The sequence below is a fragment of the Fusarium pseudograminearum genome, chromosome 3 (genome assembly GCF_000303195.2).
Source record: "Fusarium pseudograminearum CS3096 chromosome 3, whole genome shotgun sequence".
Classification (NCBI taxonomy): domain Eukaryota; kingdom Fungi; phylum Ascomycota; class Sordariomycetes; order Hypocreales; family Nectriaceae; genus Fusarium; species Fusarium pseudograminearum.
In genome coordinates this window covers 4,424,640-4,443,439 of record NC_031953.1, presented here as the reverse complement: position 1 = coordinate 4,443,439, position 18,800 = coordinate 4,424,640, and the positions used below count along the sequence as shown (strand labels likewise).

At 47.7% G+C, this 18,800-nt stretch overlaps 9 protein-coding genes across 9 annotated transcripts; 4 read left to right on the top strand and 5 right to left on the bottom strand.

The window, feature by feature from the left end:
* Window positions 1–512: 512 nt before the first annotated feature.
* On the top strand, window positions 513–1,013 carry FPSE_00895 (uncharacterized protein; the record flags this gene model as incomplete). Its single annotated transcript, XM_009254015.1, has 1 exon — window positions 513–1,013. The coding sequence occupies one exon, from the start codon at window positions 513–515 to the stop codon at window positions 1,011–1,013; it is 501 nt and encodes a 166-aa protein (XP_009252290.1).
* A 923-nt stretch (window positions 1,014–1,936) lies between these two features.
* On the top strand, window positions 1,937–2,431 carry FPSE_00894 (uncharacterized protein; the record flags this gene model as incomplete). Its single annotated transcript, XM_009254014.1, has 1 exon — window positions 1,937–2,431. One exon carries the CDS (start codon window positions 1,937–1,939, stop codon window positions 2,429–2,431), a length of 495 nt encoding a protein of 164 aa, XP_009252289.1.
* A 618-nt stretch (window positions 2,432–3,049) lies between these two features.
* FPSE_00893 (uncharacterized protein) lies at window positions 3,050–4,781 on the bottom strand (the record flags this gene model as incomplete). Its single annotated transcript, XM_009254013.1, has 2 exons — window positions 3,050–4,324; window positions 4,377–4,781. 2 exons carry the CDS (start codon window positions 4,779–4,781, stop codon window positions 3,050–3,052), a joined length of 1,680 nt encoding a protein of 559 aa, XP_009252288.1.
* A 612-nt stretch (window positions 4,782–5,393) lies between these two features.
* On the bottom strand, window positions 5,394–6,650 carry FPSE_00892 (uncharacterized protein; the record flags this gene model as incomplete). Its single annotated transcript, XM_009254012.1, has 1 exon — window positions 5,394–6,650. The coding sequence occupies one exon, from the start codon at window positions 6,648–6,650 to the stop codon at window positions 5,394–5,396; it is 1,257 nt and encodes a 418-aa protein (XP_009252287.1).
* A 649-nt stretch (window positions 6,651–7,299) lies between these two features.
* On the top strand, window positions 7,300–8,076 carry FPSE_00891 (uncharacterized protein; the record flags this gene model as incomplete). Its single annotated transcript, XM_009254011.1, has 1 exon — window positions 7,300–8,076. One exon carries the CDS (start codon window positions 7,300–7,302, stop codon window positions 8,074–8,076), a length of 777 nt encoding a protein of 258 aa, XP_009252286.1.
* Window positions 8,077–8,913: 837 nt separating this feature from the next.
* FPSE_00890 (uncharacterized protein) lies at window positions 8,914–9,178 on the bottom strand (the record flags this gene model as incomplete). Its single annotated transcript, XM_009254010.1, has 2 exons — window positions 8,914–9,007; window positions 9,057–9,178. The coding sequence occupies 2 exons, from the start codon at window positions 9,176–9,178 to the stop codon at window positions 8,914–8,916; spliced, it is 216 nt and encodes a 71-aa protein (XP_009252285.1).
* A 2,771-nt stretch (window positions 9,179–11,949) lies between these two features.
* On the bottom strand, window positions 11,950–12,663 carry FPSE_00889 (uncharacterized protein; the record flags this gene model as incomplete). The annotated part of the gene is made up of 1 exon (XM_009254009.1): window positions 11,950–12,663. The coding sequence occupies one exon, from the start codon at window positions 12,661–12,663 to the stop codon at window positions 11,950–11,952; it is 714 nt and encodes a 237-aa protein (XP_009252284.1).
* Window positions 12,664–15,139: 2,476 nt separating this feature from the next.
* FPSE_00888 (uncharacterized protein) lies at window positions 15,140–15,655 on the top strand (the record flags this gene model as incomplete). Its single annotated transcript, XM_009254008.1, has 2 exons — window positions 15,140–15,221; window positions 15,300–15,655. The coding sequence occupies 2 exons, from the start codon at window positions 15,140–15,142 to the stop codon at window positions 15,653–15,655; spliced, it is 438 nt and encodes a 145-aa protein (XP_009252283.1).
* A 691-nt stretch (window positions 15,656–16,346) lies between these two features.
* On the bottom strand, window positions 16,347–17,936 carry FPSE_00887 (uncharacterized protein; the record flags this gene model as incomplete). Its single annotated transcript, XM_009254007.1, has 3 exons — window positions 16,347–16,459; window positions 16,505–17,392; window positions 17,441–17,936. The coding sequence occupies 3 exons, from the start codon at window positions 17,934–17,936 to the stop codon at window positions 16,347–16,349; spliced, it is 1,497 nt and encodes a 498-aa protein (XP_009252282.1).
* Between the last annotated feature and the right edge of the window lie 864 nt (window positions 17,937–18,800).

Sequence of the window (18,800 nt, the reverse complement as noted above, 5' to 3'; positions counted from 1 at the left end):
GAGTCGCCAATTTGACGAGCTTTTCTTGCTGCTAACACCGACAGATGTGGAACTGTTAGCTGGCCGTATAAAATCAAGAAATTCGGCGAGATGAATACGTTCCTTGAAATGGAAATCGTCCGTAAAAGAGAGAAGAGACAGATGATTGTACATCAATCAAAGTGCGCAAACAAGATCATTCACAACTTTGCAAAAGGACATATCAACCCTGTTAGACCGGGCTCCCTTCGTGCACTCGTTCAAAGTGGCCTTGCCAATAGTTCCACATCTTCTGATAGACGGGAATCGATTTGGCAAGCCATGGGTCACGCTCCGATGCAAAGAACTCACCGATAACACCTTTCCTAAAATCAACCAATTTATCGATTGCCTCCCTTTGTGCTGACACAGGACTTGCCATGTGGATCAATCGCATAATCACAGCCTCTACTCCCGGTGGCAACAAAAAGAAAAAGAATGTTCACAGAACAGCAGCTACAAACCGGTCAATGGCAAGAGCGTACAGAGTCAAAATGTACAAGAACAGATCTGAAGCCGACAAAGAAGCACAACGAGCCTACGTGCAAGAATGGAAAACCAAACGGCTTGCAGGAATGTCACCAGAAGAGATCTGGGCAGAGAAGGAGGCAAAGCGAAACTACGGACGAGAATGGAGGAAGCGGCGCAAGGAGGCAATGTCACCAAAAGAATTTGAGCAGGACAGAATGAGAAAGCTTGAGCGCGCACGACAACGAAGGAAAACCCGAACAGAGGCAGAGAGAGTTGCAACAGCCGAAAAGGAAAACTTCTACAAACAACGACTGGCAGCTTCAAAATCTGACGAGCAGAAAGAGGCCGAACGAGTTGCATTGAACGACCATCGCAGAGAGAAGAACAAAGCGTTGGAGGGCGAAGAGAAAGAAGCCAAGCGACAACAAGAGGCAGAGATGGTGGAGGGCCAACCTGTCAAGAGAAGCAGGCGGAGCGAAAAGCCAAGAATGCAGAAAGGGAGAGAGAGCGACGCAAGACTCTAAACCCGCTTAAAACAGAGGAACAGCAGGGAAAGGAACGAGAAATGCAGCTAATGAACGCACGAAAGAACGCAATACCGGAACTCGTTGAGAGAAAGGAGGCAAATCGCTTGAAGAGATGGGTAAACAAAACTGAAGAGGAGAAGAACGTAGTGTGGGCGGCGAAGAAGAGGGCATGGGACGTCGCCGGAGGAGCAACTTGCAGAAAGACTTAAACAAAGGGCTCAATCTGCCACTCAGCGTGCAAAGAACAAGGCCAAGAAAGAGGCCGAAGAGTAATAATTAGGCAATGTACTTTGGAATCAATATATTCGTTCTGTGGCGAACTGGTATCCACGTATTCTATGGCGGCAGGGTGTTGACTACCTACTGTCAGTAAAGGAGAGGACTGACGAAAGGCGCACCCGGGGTGATGTTGAGGTTCAAATAAAGGTGAGCCCCCATCTCGTCGATAGACTTGAGATGTGAATGAAGTTAGCATAAACTGACAGCTGGCCGCCAGCCGGCAGCAACTAGCAGTGCCATGTAAACGCGCACCACACATGCGAAAAATCACCAACAGCAGATCATTTTTCTACGCTCTTCTCCCCTCCTCTTTCTTCTCTTCCCTCTCCTCATGCCACCAAATGCGTCGAACCGGAGCTATGGCCGAAAACATGACTGAACCGATCGACGATGACACACCTATTACAGAGTTCGAGCTTGCCCGCCGTAGCACTCGTGACAATAGCGGCCGCTCAGCCGGTGGAATAATTAGATCCTCAGAGGAAATGACGGTGTGCGAACTAGATTTTTCACATCACTGACCCGAATGGAGCGTGAGCTTCACCACAAGAAGCGCGGTGCCGAGATGATAATGAGACTGGAAGCGTTTCTGGAGCAAGGTGTTCGACGGATGGAACTCTGCTTGCAGAGTTGATGAGGATATGCCTATTGAGCCACCAACATTCCCAAACACAGATGTCCTCGTTGGTGTTCTTTCTCGAGACCACCCACCGACTGAAGAATGCCCATCCCAGAAGAAACCGCCTGAACGTCGACGGGGCGCCGACGTCTTCCTAAGTGCCACGACTAAAGCAGCGAACGACATGGTGGATTTCGTGTGGAAGGATTCCCAGGGAAAGCTTGTTAATCCTTCTCATGTCCGAATCACTGCCGGGAAATACACCTCGGCCATGTACCTGGCGATTGAGCGTTACGACAACAGCCTGACAAAGGCATATGACGAACTTAACGACGCGCGCATTATCAACTATGCTCGACTTGTTGTTTTATTCTTTGCTAAAGAAGGTGGTGGCTACGGTACTGTCTACCCCCGTTGGTTTAAGCCCCCTACGCTTAAAGAGCCTGAATTGGCACGCCCCCGAGCTCGAACGCTCGCCAAGCGATGGGCTGAACTCCTCGACATGATAGAGGGTTGAAACAGGTTCTGGGCGCTACTATGATCGTGAGAACAGAAAGTGTCTGTTAACTTCACAAACTGGCGTTGACCTTCTCTGAACCTGTTGGTCAAGATAAATCAACTTGACGCTTGCTGTCGCTTCAGTCAGCAATGGCATTTTTTGTAAGTTTGGATCTTCATGGCACTTTGCAGTTAACTCGCACTGACGAATAACAGTTCCGATCGACCTACTTGGTATTCCTCTCCGATCCTGAAAGCAGCAAGTGTCTGTTGGTCTTTTCAACTGGTGTTAATTTCTCTGTCCATTCTTTGGTCAAGCACGGCATCGAGCAGTATACATGCGAAAGGACAGGCGCGTATAAGCATTCACACACAGTTGGGTTTTCGCCTTGATGACACGGAACTCCCTGGGCGGCACTCACCTTTGCAATAGACATAGTGTGCGTATCGGATGGGGTATGTCGACCCATTATGGAAGCATGGCGTATAGTACTCAATAATAATTCATTGCCCTTAACTCGTCTAACTCGTGCATGATCTGATCTAAAATCGCCATTATCTATACCATAATATGTCAATAGTTAGGTATTTCCTTAACAAAATGCCCAAAGTCCAAACGCCTTCTCTGCTGCTATCTCTAGTGCCACTCCGCATCAATCTTCTCCCAATTGTCAAGGAAGCTCTTGAAGAACTTGACTCCCAGACCAGGGTCGAGTGAGCCGGTAGTCGCGCGGATAGAGTGCATGCTGAGCTGGGGAAGTCCAACGTCGGCGGATCGGACACCCATCATACTCGACAGAGCAGGTCCAATGGTACCACCACTGCGACTGTCGTTTCGAATCTGGAAGGTTTGAGTTCGGCAGTCACCTAGTTCGCCTGCACGCTGCATGATTGCGGTCGAGATGCTGTCCGTGGTCATGTGGCCGTTGGAATCGGCCGCGATCACAACACCAACATTGAGCTCAGGAACATGTTCTGAGAGGTATTTCTCGAGGAAATTTGGAGAACCAGCGTGAGATACATCTGCCGAGGACAAAAATGAGGAAGAGAATGTTCTTCCAATAAGTTCTGGCCCATAAGTGTCGGGGTTGAGAGCTTCAACGGTGCGCTCGACGACAGAGGGGAGGAAGTTACCCCGGGCACCCTGGCGAAGAAGAGAACCAATTTCTTCATCGTCAAAGAGGGCAACAAGCTTAATAACACCGTCATCACTGTTCTCGTTGGAGGCAAGGAGGGCTGTGAGGGCTGACCATGAACAGAGCTTGTCGTCAATACGACCAGCAAAGATGAACTCCCGGTCCATACCACCAGTCTGAGCAGGCTGAGAGTCATAAAGTTCAAGCTCCCAGTTAATGATTGAACTGTAGGATTGAATCTTGAGCTCGTTGGCAATAAGTTCGACCAGTCTTGGGGGTTGGGTGTTGACGAAAGAACCGACGGGCCCCAAAACTTTGGTGGCAGCACGCTGAGAACTCTCAAGACCAATGATAGGAACAGCCTGAGTCTCCTTGTTGTTCTCTCCCATCATGCCAACTCCAAAATGGGGTGCAAGGGTGGGAATTCTGGCGATAGGCCAGTCCAGCTTGACAAGCTTGGTAGTAGTCTTTCCAGACTCCTCATCCCGGACAACAACTCTGCCACCAATGCTGAGATCGCGATCCCACCATGTGGCATTGAGGGCTCCAGCGTAGGGCGCAACGCCCAGCTGAACAAACCCAGCCTTGACGGGCTTTGTGCTGACAGGCTTGAGTTTGGCGGTGAGAGCGTCAATGTGACCGCCAATCATAGCGACACCATTGCCGGGCTTGTACGCCTTGCCAACCTTGAAAGCAATGAGAGAGCTGCCGTTTCGTGTAACCCAATACTTTCCACCTGGCTGAATCTTGCCCGCCCAGCTATCGCGCGGAGAGAGCTTATCAATGTCAGCGTTATCTTGTCATGACCAGAAGCTCTTGTTTACTCACATGCTCGTAACCAAGCGCCTTGAGCTTCTTCTCAAAGTAATCGACGGTGTGGAAAATGGTAGGGTTTTCTTGGAGGAAGTCGCAGAAAGGCTTGGTGAAAGCCTCGGGCTCAAGCTTCTCAACCTGGCACAGGCGACAAGCCTGACCGGTCTCCAGGTGCCAATTGACTTGACCAACCTCCCCAGGCGCAAGCTTGGAGATACAAGATGCGCAGGCGCGGTTGTCTCTTGTGTCGCGGCCCTTCATATCAGACAGGATGAAGCTCTTGGAGCTTTCCTTGTTCTCGACCGATGTAGGCGCAGGCGCATTGTTATTGTTGAGGATAGCCGACGACGACATCGCTTGTTGGCGCAAAGAGAGGGATGAAGCGCGAGCACTCAACATTGCAGGCGTAACTTGGGTCATTGTGTTTGATAAAGCTGTACGCGAGCTGGCGAACGGGGAAAGGGGCGCTTTAAATAGTTCACAGACTAAGTCGGTGAGAGGATGAAGATGATGGAAGCTCGGGTGCCTGTTTACGAGGTTGAACAAGGTAACCTAGTAACCTAGCACAATATGACGATCTCGGAGAAGCCAACGGAGGTCACCCGGTCAGTGCGATAAGATAAGAGGTTCTACGTGACCTCCATCACCATCACAGACCAGGGTATCATAGACTAGCCAGTAATATTCTTACATTTCGGTTCTTAACTGTCCGAACTCTACCTAGTATGGAGTGTGCCAACTATTTTCCCCTCATAACATAGTCTGCATTTGACAATACACGTCCGTTGACATTGTTACTCACGAACACTCATTTGCCCATCGATGATATTTTCTCTAAAAGTCTTGATGTTGGCTTAGCTTCACACTTTATAGGCGAGCACCTACATCCGCCCTGGTTGACTATGATACCGATTCTTTTTAAAAAATGTTAGCAACTCAGACAATACACGCTTGCAGGGGTTTGACTCACCATGCAAATGCGAACAACGTAAAGATACATGCCGCGAATGCCCCGTGCAGACATTACAATCTTCAACCTTCGTAGCTTGGCATAGGACGCCGTACTATATAATCTCGTAGAACACGGACCTCCTGGAATCGTTCAAGAAAGCGTTCCGAAGGAAGTTCAAGTATCTCCAGGGCGGCTCTGTCTTCATCATCAACGCCAAGCTCAGCAGCACTCCCTGCTGCTGCCCACTTGACTATTCGCCGTCTCGCGGCGTGGACAATCTGATCAATGTTGTGTTCGCAGATGCGCTTCATCTCTTTCTGGTCCTGGTGATCTAAAACGTTCTTTTTGGCCTGTTCAATACCAAGACCATGATGTAGCCTCACATCACGGGCTTTAAAACGGTTTCCGTCCTTATCGTGGTACCTCCATTCGATCTCGCCGGCTCTGAGGTCGAGAGTGAGAAATATCGGTATCGTTTGCTTGAGAGCTTTGGACCCTCTGGACCCATCATCCGACCGGCTGGATGGGGCATCCTTTTCGCAATGGCCTATTTCAAGATACGCATCTGAGCTGCGTGCGGGACGAAGAGTTACTGGGCTGTGGCTTTTGCTATTGGTGTCCCAGGATCTGCGGAAGATGGCCTGATAGAATTGTTGGTAGGTTTTGCTTACTGAGCAGAGAGCACCTTTTGTTCTCTGTACATCTTCGTATTGTTTAAGTAGATCCAGTAGTCGCATCTTTTCCCCGCGGGTTAAGCATTCCTTGGGAATAGTCTTCTTCGGAGGACGATCCTCCGTGACGTCTTCGTCCTCATAGACATTTTCAAACGAAACTCCCGTATCAGATCGGCGTGAAGAGTCGCCGTTGCTCTCCCTAATATAAGGCCCTGGCTGTAGATGAATGGGTTTAGAATCCTCTAGATGGAGCTGAGACTTGGGAGAGTCTTGGGCAGCCATGCCGTCGTTAATGGTGACATTTTGACGAGCCTGCTGCTGATTTGGCAAAGTGACATGATGGTCGTGGTGTTTGGTCTGTGGGTTGATTGGGACAGAAGACTGGGAAGACTGAAAGTCGGCTTGTTGGAAAGGGCAAACGTATCCTGCCTGGCGTAAATGATGATATCCAAGCGGGTGATGGTAAGGATTGTACTGCGGGGAATATGGTAACTCAGGGCCGTAGGTATAAGGATATGGAAACTGTGCAAAATATGGAAACGGAGGCTGTCGAGGAGTAGTACGATGACAGTGGTTGGGATCTTGAGGCACTCCTTCATGTGCTTCAGCTAGGTTGACTTCGTTGATTGGTCCCGGGGGAGCTGATGAGTTGTTTGAGGACATTGCGCCGTTTGAGGATTTGGTGGATGAGCAAACAAAAGGCGAGAGAGAAAACGATGAAATGGTTCAGGGTTATTTCAGTATTAGGCAGGCGATTTAGGCAGTAGCAGTAGGCACCTGCTAGCTACTACATCGCCATCTACCTACCTACACTTCCATCCACGCCCGCAGTGCCAGAAGAATGGCAAGCACCACTGCACTTGCACTAACATCAAACACTAGATGCATAAAGAATAAACAGTACGGTCATCTCTAGGAACTGCCAAAGATTATTGCGATCAAACGGGTGCCCTTGCTTTCATGTTTGCAGCTTTGATTGCGATTAAGTGGCAGGTCGCCGCAACAGTATTTGGCACCAACCGCTATATCTCCTGAATGTTAGTACTGTTTGATGCTGTTTACCTCTTGGTGCCTGTAAATCACCATCCGCGTACTAAATCAGGTACTAGACCTTTGAATTCCTCACAACTCCTTCACTCCTCTCTCACGCATCGATTACCTCAGGAGAACGGCTTTCGCATTCTGTACTCTACCAAGGTAAGCTCATTCATCATTATGACTGATCGATCTTTCTGGTCATTTCCATTTACTAATTGCCCTTGTCACCTTCATGATTTAGACCTCCTTGCCTAAGGATCCTGCGCATTCCATCATGGCGCAGAACAATCAGGCCCGCGAGCAGGTCGAGATTGCTATGTCTAGTATCCTCATCCGCACGCCATCTGTTGTTTCACGCTTTCCCGATGATATCATCAACAACGAGGAAATGCTCACCACGCGAGAACTATCCATGTTCATCGATCTTGCCCGCCTCGAGAACCAGGTTGAGCATCGTGATGCAGAACTCGTACCTTCAATTTCCGACTGGCGAAGATTCTGGCGCCTGGTATTCCGACGATGGAACACCACTCATCCGGATAACGAAAGTCCCATGTTTATCGGCGATCTCTCTTCTGAAACTGCCGTCAAAGTTGGTACTTTGGTGTGTAGTCAACCTCCCAACAAGGCCTACCCCGGACCCCAGCAGCCCAAATGGCGACAGGCAGGAGCTGATGTTTTCCTCGGTGTTTCCATTCCCCCACAGCAGGGATGGCTGGAGCTTCTATGGAAAGACTCGAAAGGGAAGCCGGTAAAGCCATCCATTGTCAAGCTCGATATGGAACTTTACAAATGCCTTGACCTTGCCATTTCCCGATACGATCGCTGCGTACAGGATCGTGTTGAAAAGTACAACGAAGATTGCATTGTTGCCACTGCTCGTCGACGTCTTGTTCACTTTGCCAAAGTGGGCACTATCAGTGAGCCACGCCTTCTCGCTGGGGACGAAGCACCCAATTTGCTGCCTGTTGTACTTGCTGGTGACCGTGCCGACAACATGGCCAACACATTCGCTAACCTGAAGGACCTACGAGACCGGCGGGCCAACTAATGGGGTGTCCGATCGCCTTTTTGGCGGATATGAGGCGCTACCTGGGCCTACAGCCTGAGAGAATTCTCTAACAAGGCCATGCGATATTAGTCTTCTGTGGACAGCACTGGCATTTCTTTCGCCATGAAAGATGTAAGTTCCCACCTCTGTTGTTGGGTAACTCAACACTAATGCGTAAAATAGCTACAGACATGTATCATCTCAATGTCGATTTGATACTATGAGCGAGATCTTTGTCTTTCAAGATGAGGAAGGAATTATGCCACCGAAGGATGGTTGACGAGGTCCATTTTGACCCCTGAACATTTGACACTATCCTCAGCATTTTTGACTTGTGGATGTCTGCGTGAACCGTGGAAGTTAAGACTAGGACTCGGAATGTATCGCTAGCAGTTTTAATCTCAAGGGGGAATCAATTGAGAAGACAAAACCAATCATGTGCCAAAGTGATATCAGGATTGTCTTTTACGACTGAACTGTTTTCCCGAATTCACTGGTCAACAGCGTAATAAGATTCTGACATCTTTCAAGAGGCACGCTATAGTGAGATGGTTGCCAAATGAATCCGATCAGTACAATTCCTCACCAGTTTTCTCGAGTGGTGTCTGCCCGGGCACTTTCCACAGCCGTAGCAATCCATCAGCCGTCTTCTTCTTCCTCGCCCTTCTCTGTGGTGATTCGTTACAAGGTATCCTTGCTTCAACACAATGAGGCTATTTTAGCCCCTGAATACGATACTGACTCAGTTCGCCTCGGCTTGGCGAAGCCTCCATTTGAGAGGGCAAAAGCCACTTTTCCTCTGTTCTTCTTCCTGTTGTCCGTTTTCTAGGCATGCCTTCAAATTGGGCTGTTGCGCCCCGGTAGAGTAACAAGCTCATAGAATGCAAACTCAGGGGCCTTTGGGGCGGAATTCTTGGATTTTCCGTTGAGTCTAGGCACTTTTATTAGCAGTGATGATGGTGATAGGGGCAAGCACAAACCTATCCAGGATATGCCGAGCCTTTCTCATAGCCTCCTGCGCCGTATCACAGAATACGTTCGTACTGGCAGTCGCTGGAGCCTGTGTAGCGCCAGTCAAAGACGTCTTCGAAGTCCCTGACATTCTGATGTGGTTGAGGATTTGTTGAGAGAGTAGTGAGGGTATGGTGTTTGTGTGAATTCAGTGTACGAGAATAGGTTGAGAAAGAAGGAGGAGCAACGACACAGGCCAGTCATATACTCTGCAGAAAATCTTAATATGAAAGTTCAGCCTACTTCTGACTCAGTGGTGCGCAATGGTTGACTGTAATGAATATGACCAAACTTAGTCTTAATTTGCACACTCTTTTTCTCATAGAATTATAGAATCTGTTGGGCATCTTGTACAGCTGGCAATATACATTTATCAGACCAGGTCCCAAATTCAAGACCAATACTGCATCTAGGTATAGATATGTCTTCTTCTTTTTGTCTGAGAATATTAGATACACTTGTTTCCAGTCCCACTCCTGATCAAAGTAACTTTGGTGGGCAAGGGTGAGGCGATTTGTTTGATACGCATATATTTCACATTCATTTGTACAATTTAATGTCGAATAGTAGACTATATACTATCTAGTACTGTATGATATCTGTAATCATCTGCGTGATTTAACCCTAAACCAATGTTAATGTACATAGCGAGGATAACTGTGATAGTTGGGTTCATACTTGCTGTGATTCGCGGCCAAACTCCCATTACGGTCATCGAATGGATCACATGCGTCTGAAACTCTATGCGAAGTGTCATATCCTATGGGAGCACAAAGGAACTGCTGAAAGCCCTAACCCTGGAACTTGCATAGTATTAGTTGATACACTTCTGAACCTCAGGCATCTCTGGCATGTCGTAGGGCCGTGTACCTACAGAGTAATAATACGTCCATAGTCCCGATTTATCGCAACTTTTATTATAGTGCCTGAGGCTCCGTGATATGCTGATGAATATTTCTAAGGCCGTATGTACGTGCCAAAATACTTGGTACATCTTTCGGATGATAGGGGCGAAATCTGTGACCTCCATAAAGCCGCTAATCCCCTTGCATGCGCTATTAGAGATCGCTGTTTTACCCATGACTGTGATGTTGTATACTTTATGAGAAACTTAGAGCTCGCCTATAGTTGTAAGCTTATAAGCTGTCAGATCGTCTTTGGTGAACTCAGGATAGCAAGGTCTGTCCTGTCTCGTTGGCATTCTGACCTCTCGACTTTTGGAGTTATGGAATCAAAGGTTATAACCTTCCACTTCTTTGTGGACAGGATACTGGCGAGCTAGTGAAACTGTTGACTTATTCTTTAGATTGAAACTTTCGAAGTATTCATACAATAATCACTATGCCTTCTGATATGTGAGAATCTCAGAACAAAATGCACATGTGACGAACGGGACGGGGGATTAAGACCAGGCCCTGTGGGCAACCAGTGATGTAAAGTTTGGCTTGGTTAGTATTTCACAGCCTTATGGACCCTATGGTCGCCAATCGATTAGATGTGTACCTTGGTTACCCAGCTCAGGCCTCTCTGATGATAAGAAAACTTAGGTGCTGGAAGCATAAGAGAGGAAATTCGTAAGTCAGCTTGCGCCACTTTAGATGAGCCTTATAGTCCCCTTATTACTATACCCTAATTCTTAGGGCTCAACCTTTCTGCTACTTGTTGGTACTTGTTCAGGTTCGATTTCCATATCCAAGGTCATGTGAGTTTGGCCCCAACGAAGTTGTCATCATTCGACTCGATCTGAGCTCCATAAATGGCATCCAATTGAGATTAGTAAATTGTATCTTAGAAGAAGAAGATTAACTGTGTATAAGAGACAAGAGAATCATTAAGAGATTTCAAACGCCTAAGGCATTCGCAAGTGTTTGGAGGAGCACATCACAGGATCTGTCCTGTAACCTAGGTTTATCTGGATCTTATCAAGCGATCCCCTGATCCTGTCGTTATACGATTCTGTAACTTACCTCTTACTATGGTGATATACTTTCCAATGTTGAAAGCTTTAAAGATTGATCAAGGGCTTCAAGTTTCTAAGTGACACGGTACACTTGGCATGGCTGTCACATACATATAGGGTACGTCCTTTCACTTTGTTACCATATATCTCGCTATTTTACTTCAAAGTTCCTTTCAAAACAATGAGTTATTAAATAAACAGAAGGGTTCAGTATCTATCAATTATCGTTATCCAAAATGAGTCAGTCAGCGACCCCAGCAAACACCGATATGTTGGCCATCTTACACCACCATCTCATAGTCGACATCAGCCGCAAGCAAGCGAGGATGCTTATCCAAGTGGCAAAGCAAACTGACTCAAGCAAACAGCCTCTCTTCCGTTTTGGTACATTAAGCCCATTACTCTTGTCCAAAAAGGATGTGCCACTAGGGAACCAACAAAGGATTTGGTGGAGTTTGAGTTTATGTGCCTGGCACTGGCAGCACCTGATAGTGATAGTCGACTTTTACGGAGACAAATCCACTCACTACTTATTTTGTCACCCGCGATTGCCGGAAAGAAAAACGCTGAGAGAATTAGATGCAATTGCTATTGTTTCACGGTCTTTGTTCTTGTTCACCTAGTCTTCGGACTCCAGCCGCTTGGCAAAGTCTAGATCTGGTTGTGAGTGAAGTTTGTGCTACCCACATTTTGCCTCACCGCTGGATTTCTTCACAGGTACGGGAGATTCACGATGCATGCATGGAAAAAGTTTGAGACATACAGATAATTTGTTGTACAATATTAAAGCTATTAATGGCAATGCTAATTATAGAGGCTATCCAAAAGAAAGAAGCAATCATTACCCATTCGTCATTATTAAATCCATCTCGTTGTTTTCCATTAATTTAAAAAGTCTCAGTCTAAAGGCTGTACTTCTTCCACTCAATCTTGGAGACATCCTTGTAGCACTTGGAGTCGAGAGCGTACTTGTGACTGGAGTACGATCCCTTGGGGAGTGACTCCAGCTTGTCGCACTGGGGAACGAGGCGGATGGGCGCACAACCCTTGGGGATGTTGCGCTGGATCTTGTTGTTCTTGTCGATGGTGATGCGTGCTTGCTCAATTACCACGAACTTCTTGCCACGGTAGTACTCTATGCTCTTATTGCAAGCAACAAAGGTCTCGGGCAACAAGTAGGTGTAGGGGTCGTCGAGCCGGTTCAATTGGACACCAGCGGTGCCAGGCTCGAAGTTAAGCGTAGCACCGAAGAGGTTCTTGTTCTTCTTATCGGCGACGAGAGCAATGCCGTTGGGAGTCAAGGGAGTACCACCATCACTGATGACGGTAGCCTCGCCGTTTTGACGCTCCTCTTTTGTGCCGTTCTGGTAGAAGATGCGGCCGTCCTTCTCGGTAATACCAAGAAGGGCGAGGCCGGCTCCTGTGTGGATGCCGGTGAGCTCGAAATTTTGGATGGGAGGATCAAAGTCCAGCGAGGGATCTGTGACGTTGACGACAAGCTTGAATCCCTTTGATGTCAAGCGTGATGGGTATTTGGGGTCCTTGACGATGTGAGGTTGGACCGGTGAGGCCGCTGCAAGGCCAACAAGGCTGAGGAGGAAGGTTGATGTGAGCATGATTTGTGTGTTGTTCCAGATGCAGAGCGAGGGTGGAAGTCAAGATGGGAGAGGGTTTGTTCGAGAGAGGAGGAAGAGTATTAAGAGTATGGTTTGGGAAGGCTGTTGAGTTAAGTCTTTGAGGATTGATGATAATACAAAAGAACCAAGAAACAAAAGTGAGGGGGATCGTATCGGTTCTTAAATGCCACCTCAAAAGATCGCCCTCAGCTGGTCGGTCGATGTAACGATGAAGTTTCTCTCTTAGCTGGCCGATCAAGGTGGCTGGCTGGCTAGCATGGGGATGGAGGTGGATCCTCCGTGAGCCGAGAGACTAGAGGCCCGCTACAGTGGATATCTTAGAGGCTCGGGCGAGTTTAGCGAATGGCTACAGGGATCGCCGGTGCGGGGAGTCCCCTGTGGACCGCTGCACGGCCAAGTCGGGGCCCTGAGGGCTTGGCTCAATACGAGGGTGTTGCCGTGACTATTTCGTCATTGGATGATTTTTCAAGTCGGCCGATACCGCTTCAGTAACCGCAACCACCAAGAACTCATGAAGACTGGCGATGTTTTCGTCTCCATCATCAACCTCCGTGATCTTTCATCACTATTATGGATCATTATCATTTATCTAATTTATCTATAGATACTCTTCTGTATAACTCAAACACATCAAATGAATATCGCATGATGCGATCCAGTATTCCTGACGTCAAGAGATTATGATGCCCGTTTCGAAACACAACGAAAATCCACCACAAATCCGGGGATCCCAGTAATTGACGATCCGATATCTCAGTATCCATAATTAGCCTCCGTTTTCCGTCTCTCAACTTGTTGCAAGCAAGACAGAAATGCCAATTGTGTCGTCACATGCCGTGATATCAATCCATTGGCGTCTTTTCTCGCCGATGAAAACCCAAATCTGTGGATCTGCTGAACTACGGTAGACAAACATGCACAGGCGAGACCGATGCCAAGGAATAGGATACGGATCTTCTTTGTTTGACAAGTGACAGGGTCAACAGGAGTGAGTAACTACGCAGTAGTCACTACCTTCAGCCCCGTATCACCCGAAATGGCGGCCTGTTCAGTGGGCATTCCGTTTTGTCATACGTTAATCATCAACTCATCGCGTGGCATTGTAGCCGCAGCAGGGGTTGAGGCTCACTCATCCTCAACGCTCCATGACGTTTATCTCTACCATCTCAACAAGACCCTTACGAACATGGCGGTTTCATATCTTCGATCATGATATCACCGACACCGCTTGCAAGTGTCACTACGATGATCTTTCGTATCCTCGCTTCATTTATTATCTCATAAATGTGGCTCGCATCTCACTCCGCGGTGATTTACAGCAATCATCGACAAAAAATCGCACAAAACATGCATGAGAATATGACAAAGGCCCGAGCTTGACGTTAGGGTACACTCTGTACAGTCTCAGCCTCAGCCTCAGTCTCGAGGAATTATGGTGCGCTATTACGCAGCTAAATTGAAGCATAACGCTACTTGACGGCTCAAAACACCATCATGATGCGGGCCAGACCAGATCTCTCATGATGCGAGAGGGGTTTTTGGTTAGATCAAGTCTATTCTTGATTACCATATTCTCCATCTTTGCAAGTCTAGGGATTCTGCATCCCTCATGCTTTCAACGGCGTGGTTCTGCTGTGGGGGCACATCAACAATCTAGACCTGGTGGAGTTGACGACGTCCTCCATTCTTTGTATCCCACTTGTTATACTTTGGGCAGCTGTTTTACCCCAATTTGTGGCTTGTTAATGACATTGTTAGGTGGACTATTGCAACGTTTGTGAGCCGACGAGATAAGGCACTGAATGTCGGTGTCGGGTAAGAGTCAAGAATGTGAAGTTTCGCACTACAATCGAGTTGACTGTATCAATCAATATCAGTTGAGGTTATTATTAGTGACACGGGTTGACAGGTGTTGGCTGCAGACTTATTCCAGTTCGTCAGGCACAAGTCTAATCGATCAACTCTCGTCTCCAATAAGCACTCAGGGCACTTTCAGTTGGAGCACACCAAAAATTCTCTTTTGAGTTATCTCCAAGTCATTGCCCGTTTCTCTGTTTGGTTCATATGAAGCAGTCTAAGTCAAAGTTCCCGTAGCCCCGAGCTGCATGCAACCATCCCTGCTCATAAGCCAATGATACTCAGCCAAGACTGGAAGGCCTCCCCTAGTGTGCATTTTTACACTTTTCAACCAACTGGCCAACCATTTACCCATGATATGACTTTTTTTATCCTTGATTGAGGGGTGTCAGGGCTTTCATTGGAACTTGCCGTGCCAAGAGGTTGCAGAAATGCCCGTTCAAAGTGTCATTGCTGATTATCTTCGCGCTATGGAGAGACTGAGAGGGTGAAACACTTTATGTCAGGAAATATAATCTGGAAATATAAAGCCAACTCTGTTCTTCTGTCAAATATCCAACGGCAAACCATCTTCTTTTCAATTGCAACAACCTAGTTCATGAGCGACCATCAATCTGTACCCCAGACTCAGGACGGGTCTACGGAACAGAGTTTCGTAGACTCGGACTATTCATTCAATGGTAAGTGTCCGCCTCGAGTCATTATTTGGGGTTGCTCCACTGGTCGCTTGTACTGACGCTGCACCGACCCGTCTCTAGTCCCCGGAGCTGACTTCGGCGGCTTTTCTTCACTTCTAGTGACATCTCATGAGAGTGTGGATCAATGGCTTCATGTGAGCTCTTGGTCTCAAGACGCCGCTTCTCTTGGCTCAATGGATCAAGAGAGCGGGTTTGGTGCGACTGCGGGTTCCCCGCCTCAGTCCCGCGATAGCTTCTCCGAGGCCATCTTCTCTTCTCCGATGACCGGGATGGATTCCCATTTCAACGACATCGATTCGGCTCCATTCGTGTTCTCGAGTTCTCCCGTGCCGTTTCTCGACCTTCCTACCGCCTCAGGGGATGCTTACAAGATGGCATCGCTCACTGGTTCACCAGACACCGCAGCCGCTCTATAGAGCGTAGGTTCAGCGTGCGACCAGACGAGCGATACCATTCTTGACTCATCAGCTGCGGCGTTAGGAAGCGACAGGATACCAGCACATTCGTTTGATGTCGTTTCTTCAGAGTTCAGTTCATCTCCCGCCGACAACAACTCAGGCTCCGAGATAAGCAGCAATCAGACGTTCAGAGAAGATTCTGCCATTCGTTTGAAAAACAACGAGTTTGTGGAGCATGGAAAATGGCTCTGCATTTGGCCTGGCTGCGATAGGTTCTTTGGGGAAAATCGCATGCGGAAGTGAGCTCAAGAATCTGTCCTTTGAACTGACTTCGTCGCTAACCGTGGATTCAAGTAATCATCTTCGAACTCATCTGAAGCCTGTTTACTGTTCGTGGTCTGGTTGTAACTTTCGGGATTCTTGTCAGAAGGATATGCGTCGACACTACAAAACCCATCGCTCGCAAAAGACTGTGCAGTGTCGGTTTTGTGACAAGTGGTTCACTAGGAAATGTAACTTGAGTAGACATGAGCGAGAGATGCATGGTGGGAAGAAGAGAGCCAGGAAATAGTAGCTAGTAGGTCTATTCATAGTGTGCACAGTCTTCAATCACGTTCCTTTATTATGTTCATCCTTGTCAGACAACTCCCAATCTAAAGCCCACCCTCTATCAGGTGTTGTAGATACCTGTTTACTCAACTCGATCATACTAACCTCCCAATTCTACTCCTCCGTCAGATTCGTCGTCGCTGTGTTCATAGCTGTCATCGACAGATCCATCAGTGAAATCATCTTCGTTCAAGTGTGCCAGCGAAGCAGAGTCTATGAATGTTAGTCTCTGGCGTGTCAAATGGAACTAGAACTCACCATCGCTCCAGCCTGTATCATCTCCAGATATTCCTTGAGATTCAGAGAGATCAAAGGCCGCCATACTCGACGTGATATTCGTCACAGAATCCGGCTGCCACGGGTTGGGCTGTTGTTGGCTGACGATTTGCATCTCGACGGCCGAGCCCAGCTCGCTGCTAAGCATTGCCAACACTCGACGCTGGTCTAGCCAATGCATGTTCTCCTTACCACCGGGCAACTCCACGGGTCTCCAATTCAGGTAGGGTTTTTGATGTGATTCTGGTTCCACGAACGTTCCAGGGTGATGTCGAAAGTAAAACTTGCAGCAGAGGCATGCAAGCTTACTACAAGCTATGTATCGATCACTGCCCACGAACTTGCGTTGATTGCGGTGAAATTCCTCCAGCATTTGGATCTCAGAATGCACGCACAGCCGGCCTGAATCCTCATCGTACATATTCCTGATAGCCTCTTCAAGGTTCATTGGGCCACTCAACCAGGCAACGTAGCTCTGCATATCCTCCAGACGGGGATCGTTGGCTGGTAGAATTCTTTTGATTATCGAGTTCAAGTTCGTGAGGCCATCCGCAGGTGGTACTTTTGCTGGGTTAGGGGCGTCCACTCGTCTTATTTCATATGAATTGAGAAGTGGCCCAAGTAGAAGAGAATCCTGAACTAGGCATGCAGATGTGCGTACTCTCTCAGCCAGGCGACCTACGAAGTGCCTGACGACTTGAAATGTCTTTGCAGTTTCCGGCGGTGCCACACTGAGCTGATGGCTCAAGGTTCTCAAAGTTGCCATTTGAGGATCGTGACGAGCATCATAGGCTGTCTGACATAGAGTGAGAGTATCAGTTTCTCCCGAATACGAGAACTGAGAAAGCCATCCCAACAGAGCACTTGACCCTAGATTTCTGTTAACAACATCGATTTCTCTGGTCAAGTCAGACTCACCAGGCTGTTGAATCGTGTCAGTATCCAGCTTGAGGTACTTCTCACAATATCTTGCAGCTCTGTGTAACAGTTTGCACTCCTTTTTCAGTCGTGGTGCAGCAAACTCGGCACATATCCTTGCCAGTCTACCATTCAAAGCTTTCTGCTCAGTCTCAGTCTCTTTGGGCCCATTTCTTAGCAATTCGAGTACTTCAGTAAGGAAGGCGATGGCCTTATCATTTGGAGTTGAGTTTGCTGCAACCCAAAACACGACGCTTTTCTGCTTGTCCTCGAGGGCCATGGAAGTCGTAGTATCTCCCCCTTTTCTGTAATCGCATATATAGCTCAAGTTCTTTAGGAACCTGCGCCTAGTATCTTGGAGAGTGGCGGGAACATGAGTAGTGACGGCGTGAGGACCATCTACTCGCTTGAGAATGTGAAAGAGGGCGAGATTCTCAAACAGTCGTGAAAGTATCTTGCCATACTTGTCTAGTCGCGGTTTTCCGACACTGACCATGTTGTTGGTTCACCTTTTGAGTGTATTGACTGTAATAATGATGTTAGGGACTGTTTGAGAAGAGAAATTCAACTTATGTCGCAAGTCCGAATGGCTACTTTTATATATGATGCTGCTTACTCTCGTCTTAGTATACTTAGAGCGTGCCTGATTCGAGGGTGTAAAACTTTCCATCTAAGCCCCCTCATATTTGTGTTGGTCGGCTTCCCACATTAGAGCAAAAGGCAGAATTGGGCCGACTGTAGTCTCTACTGAGGCTGAATCTGCTGTGGATACCACGAGTTCTTCATGTGATTCTTTGCCAGATAAAATGGAAAAACTTAGGATTTGTGTTCTTCACTGTGTCCTACCCATAGCGATAGATAGCTGGCCAACAATTGCCGCCAACGTTGCACTGATTTTGAAGTAAAGACTTTATAGGCTAATCACGTGGGACAGAACCCGTCTTTTTGATACATGATTCTCTGAGGGCAACTTTAAGCGACGATGTTACCCTGCTCGAGTTCGATCAAGTTCGGGTTCAGGATAATAGTCCGTGATATAATTGCCATCGATCCATACGTGAATGTTTCAACCTAACAATTACTAGCGTCCCAGACGCTCGGGCGGTTTTTCCACAACTATGATCTGCATTTAGTGGACCGGCCCCCGAAGCGACAGTGAAGAGAGAGAGCGTACTTTGCTGGGACACTCGTCATCGAATTGCGGGGGCAAGTGCCACAGGAACAAAGAAACCGTACAGTACAAGTAATAAGGCCAAACCATTGGGTGCCTTAAAGATAGCAAAGAAAGGTGGCTGTAGGTGTTGGATAGGTAGGTACGGATATATCAAACGTCTTTACGATGAAGGAGTAAATCAACCAC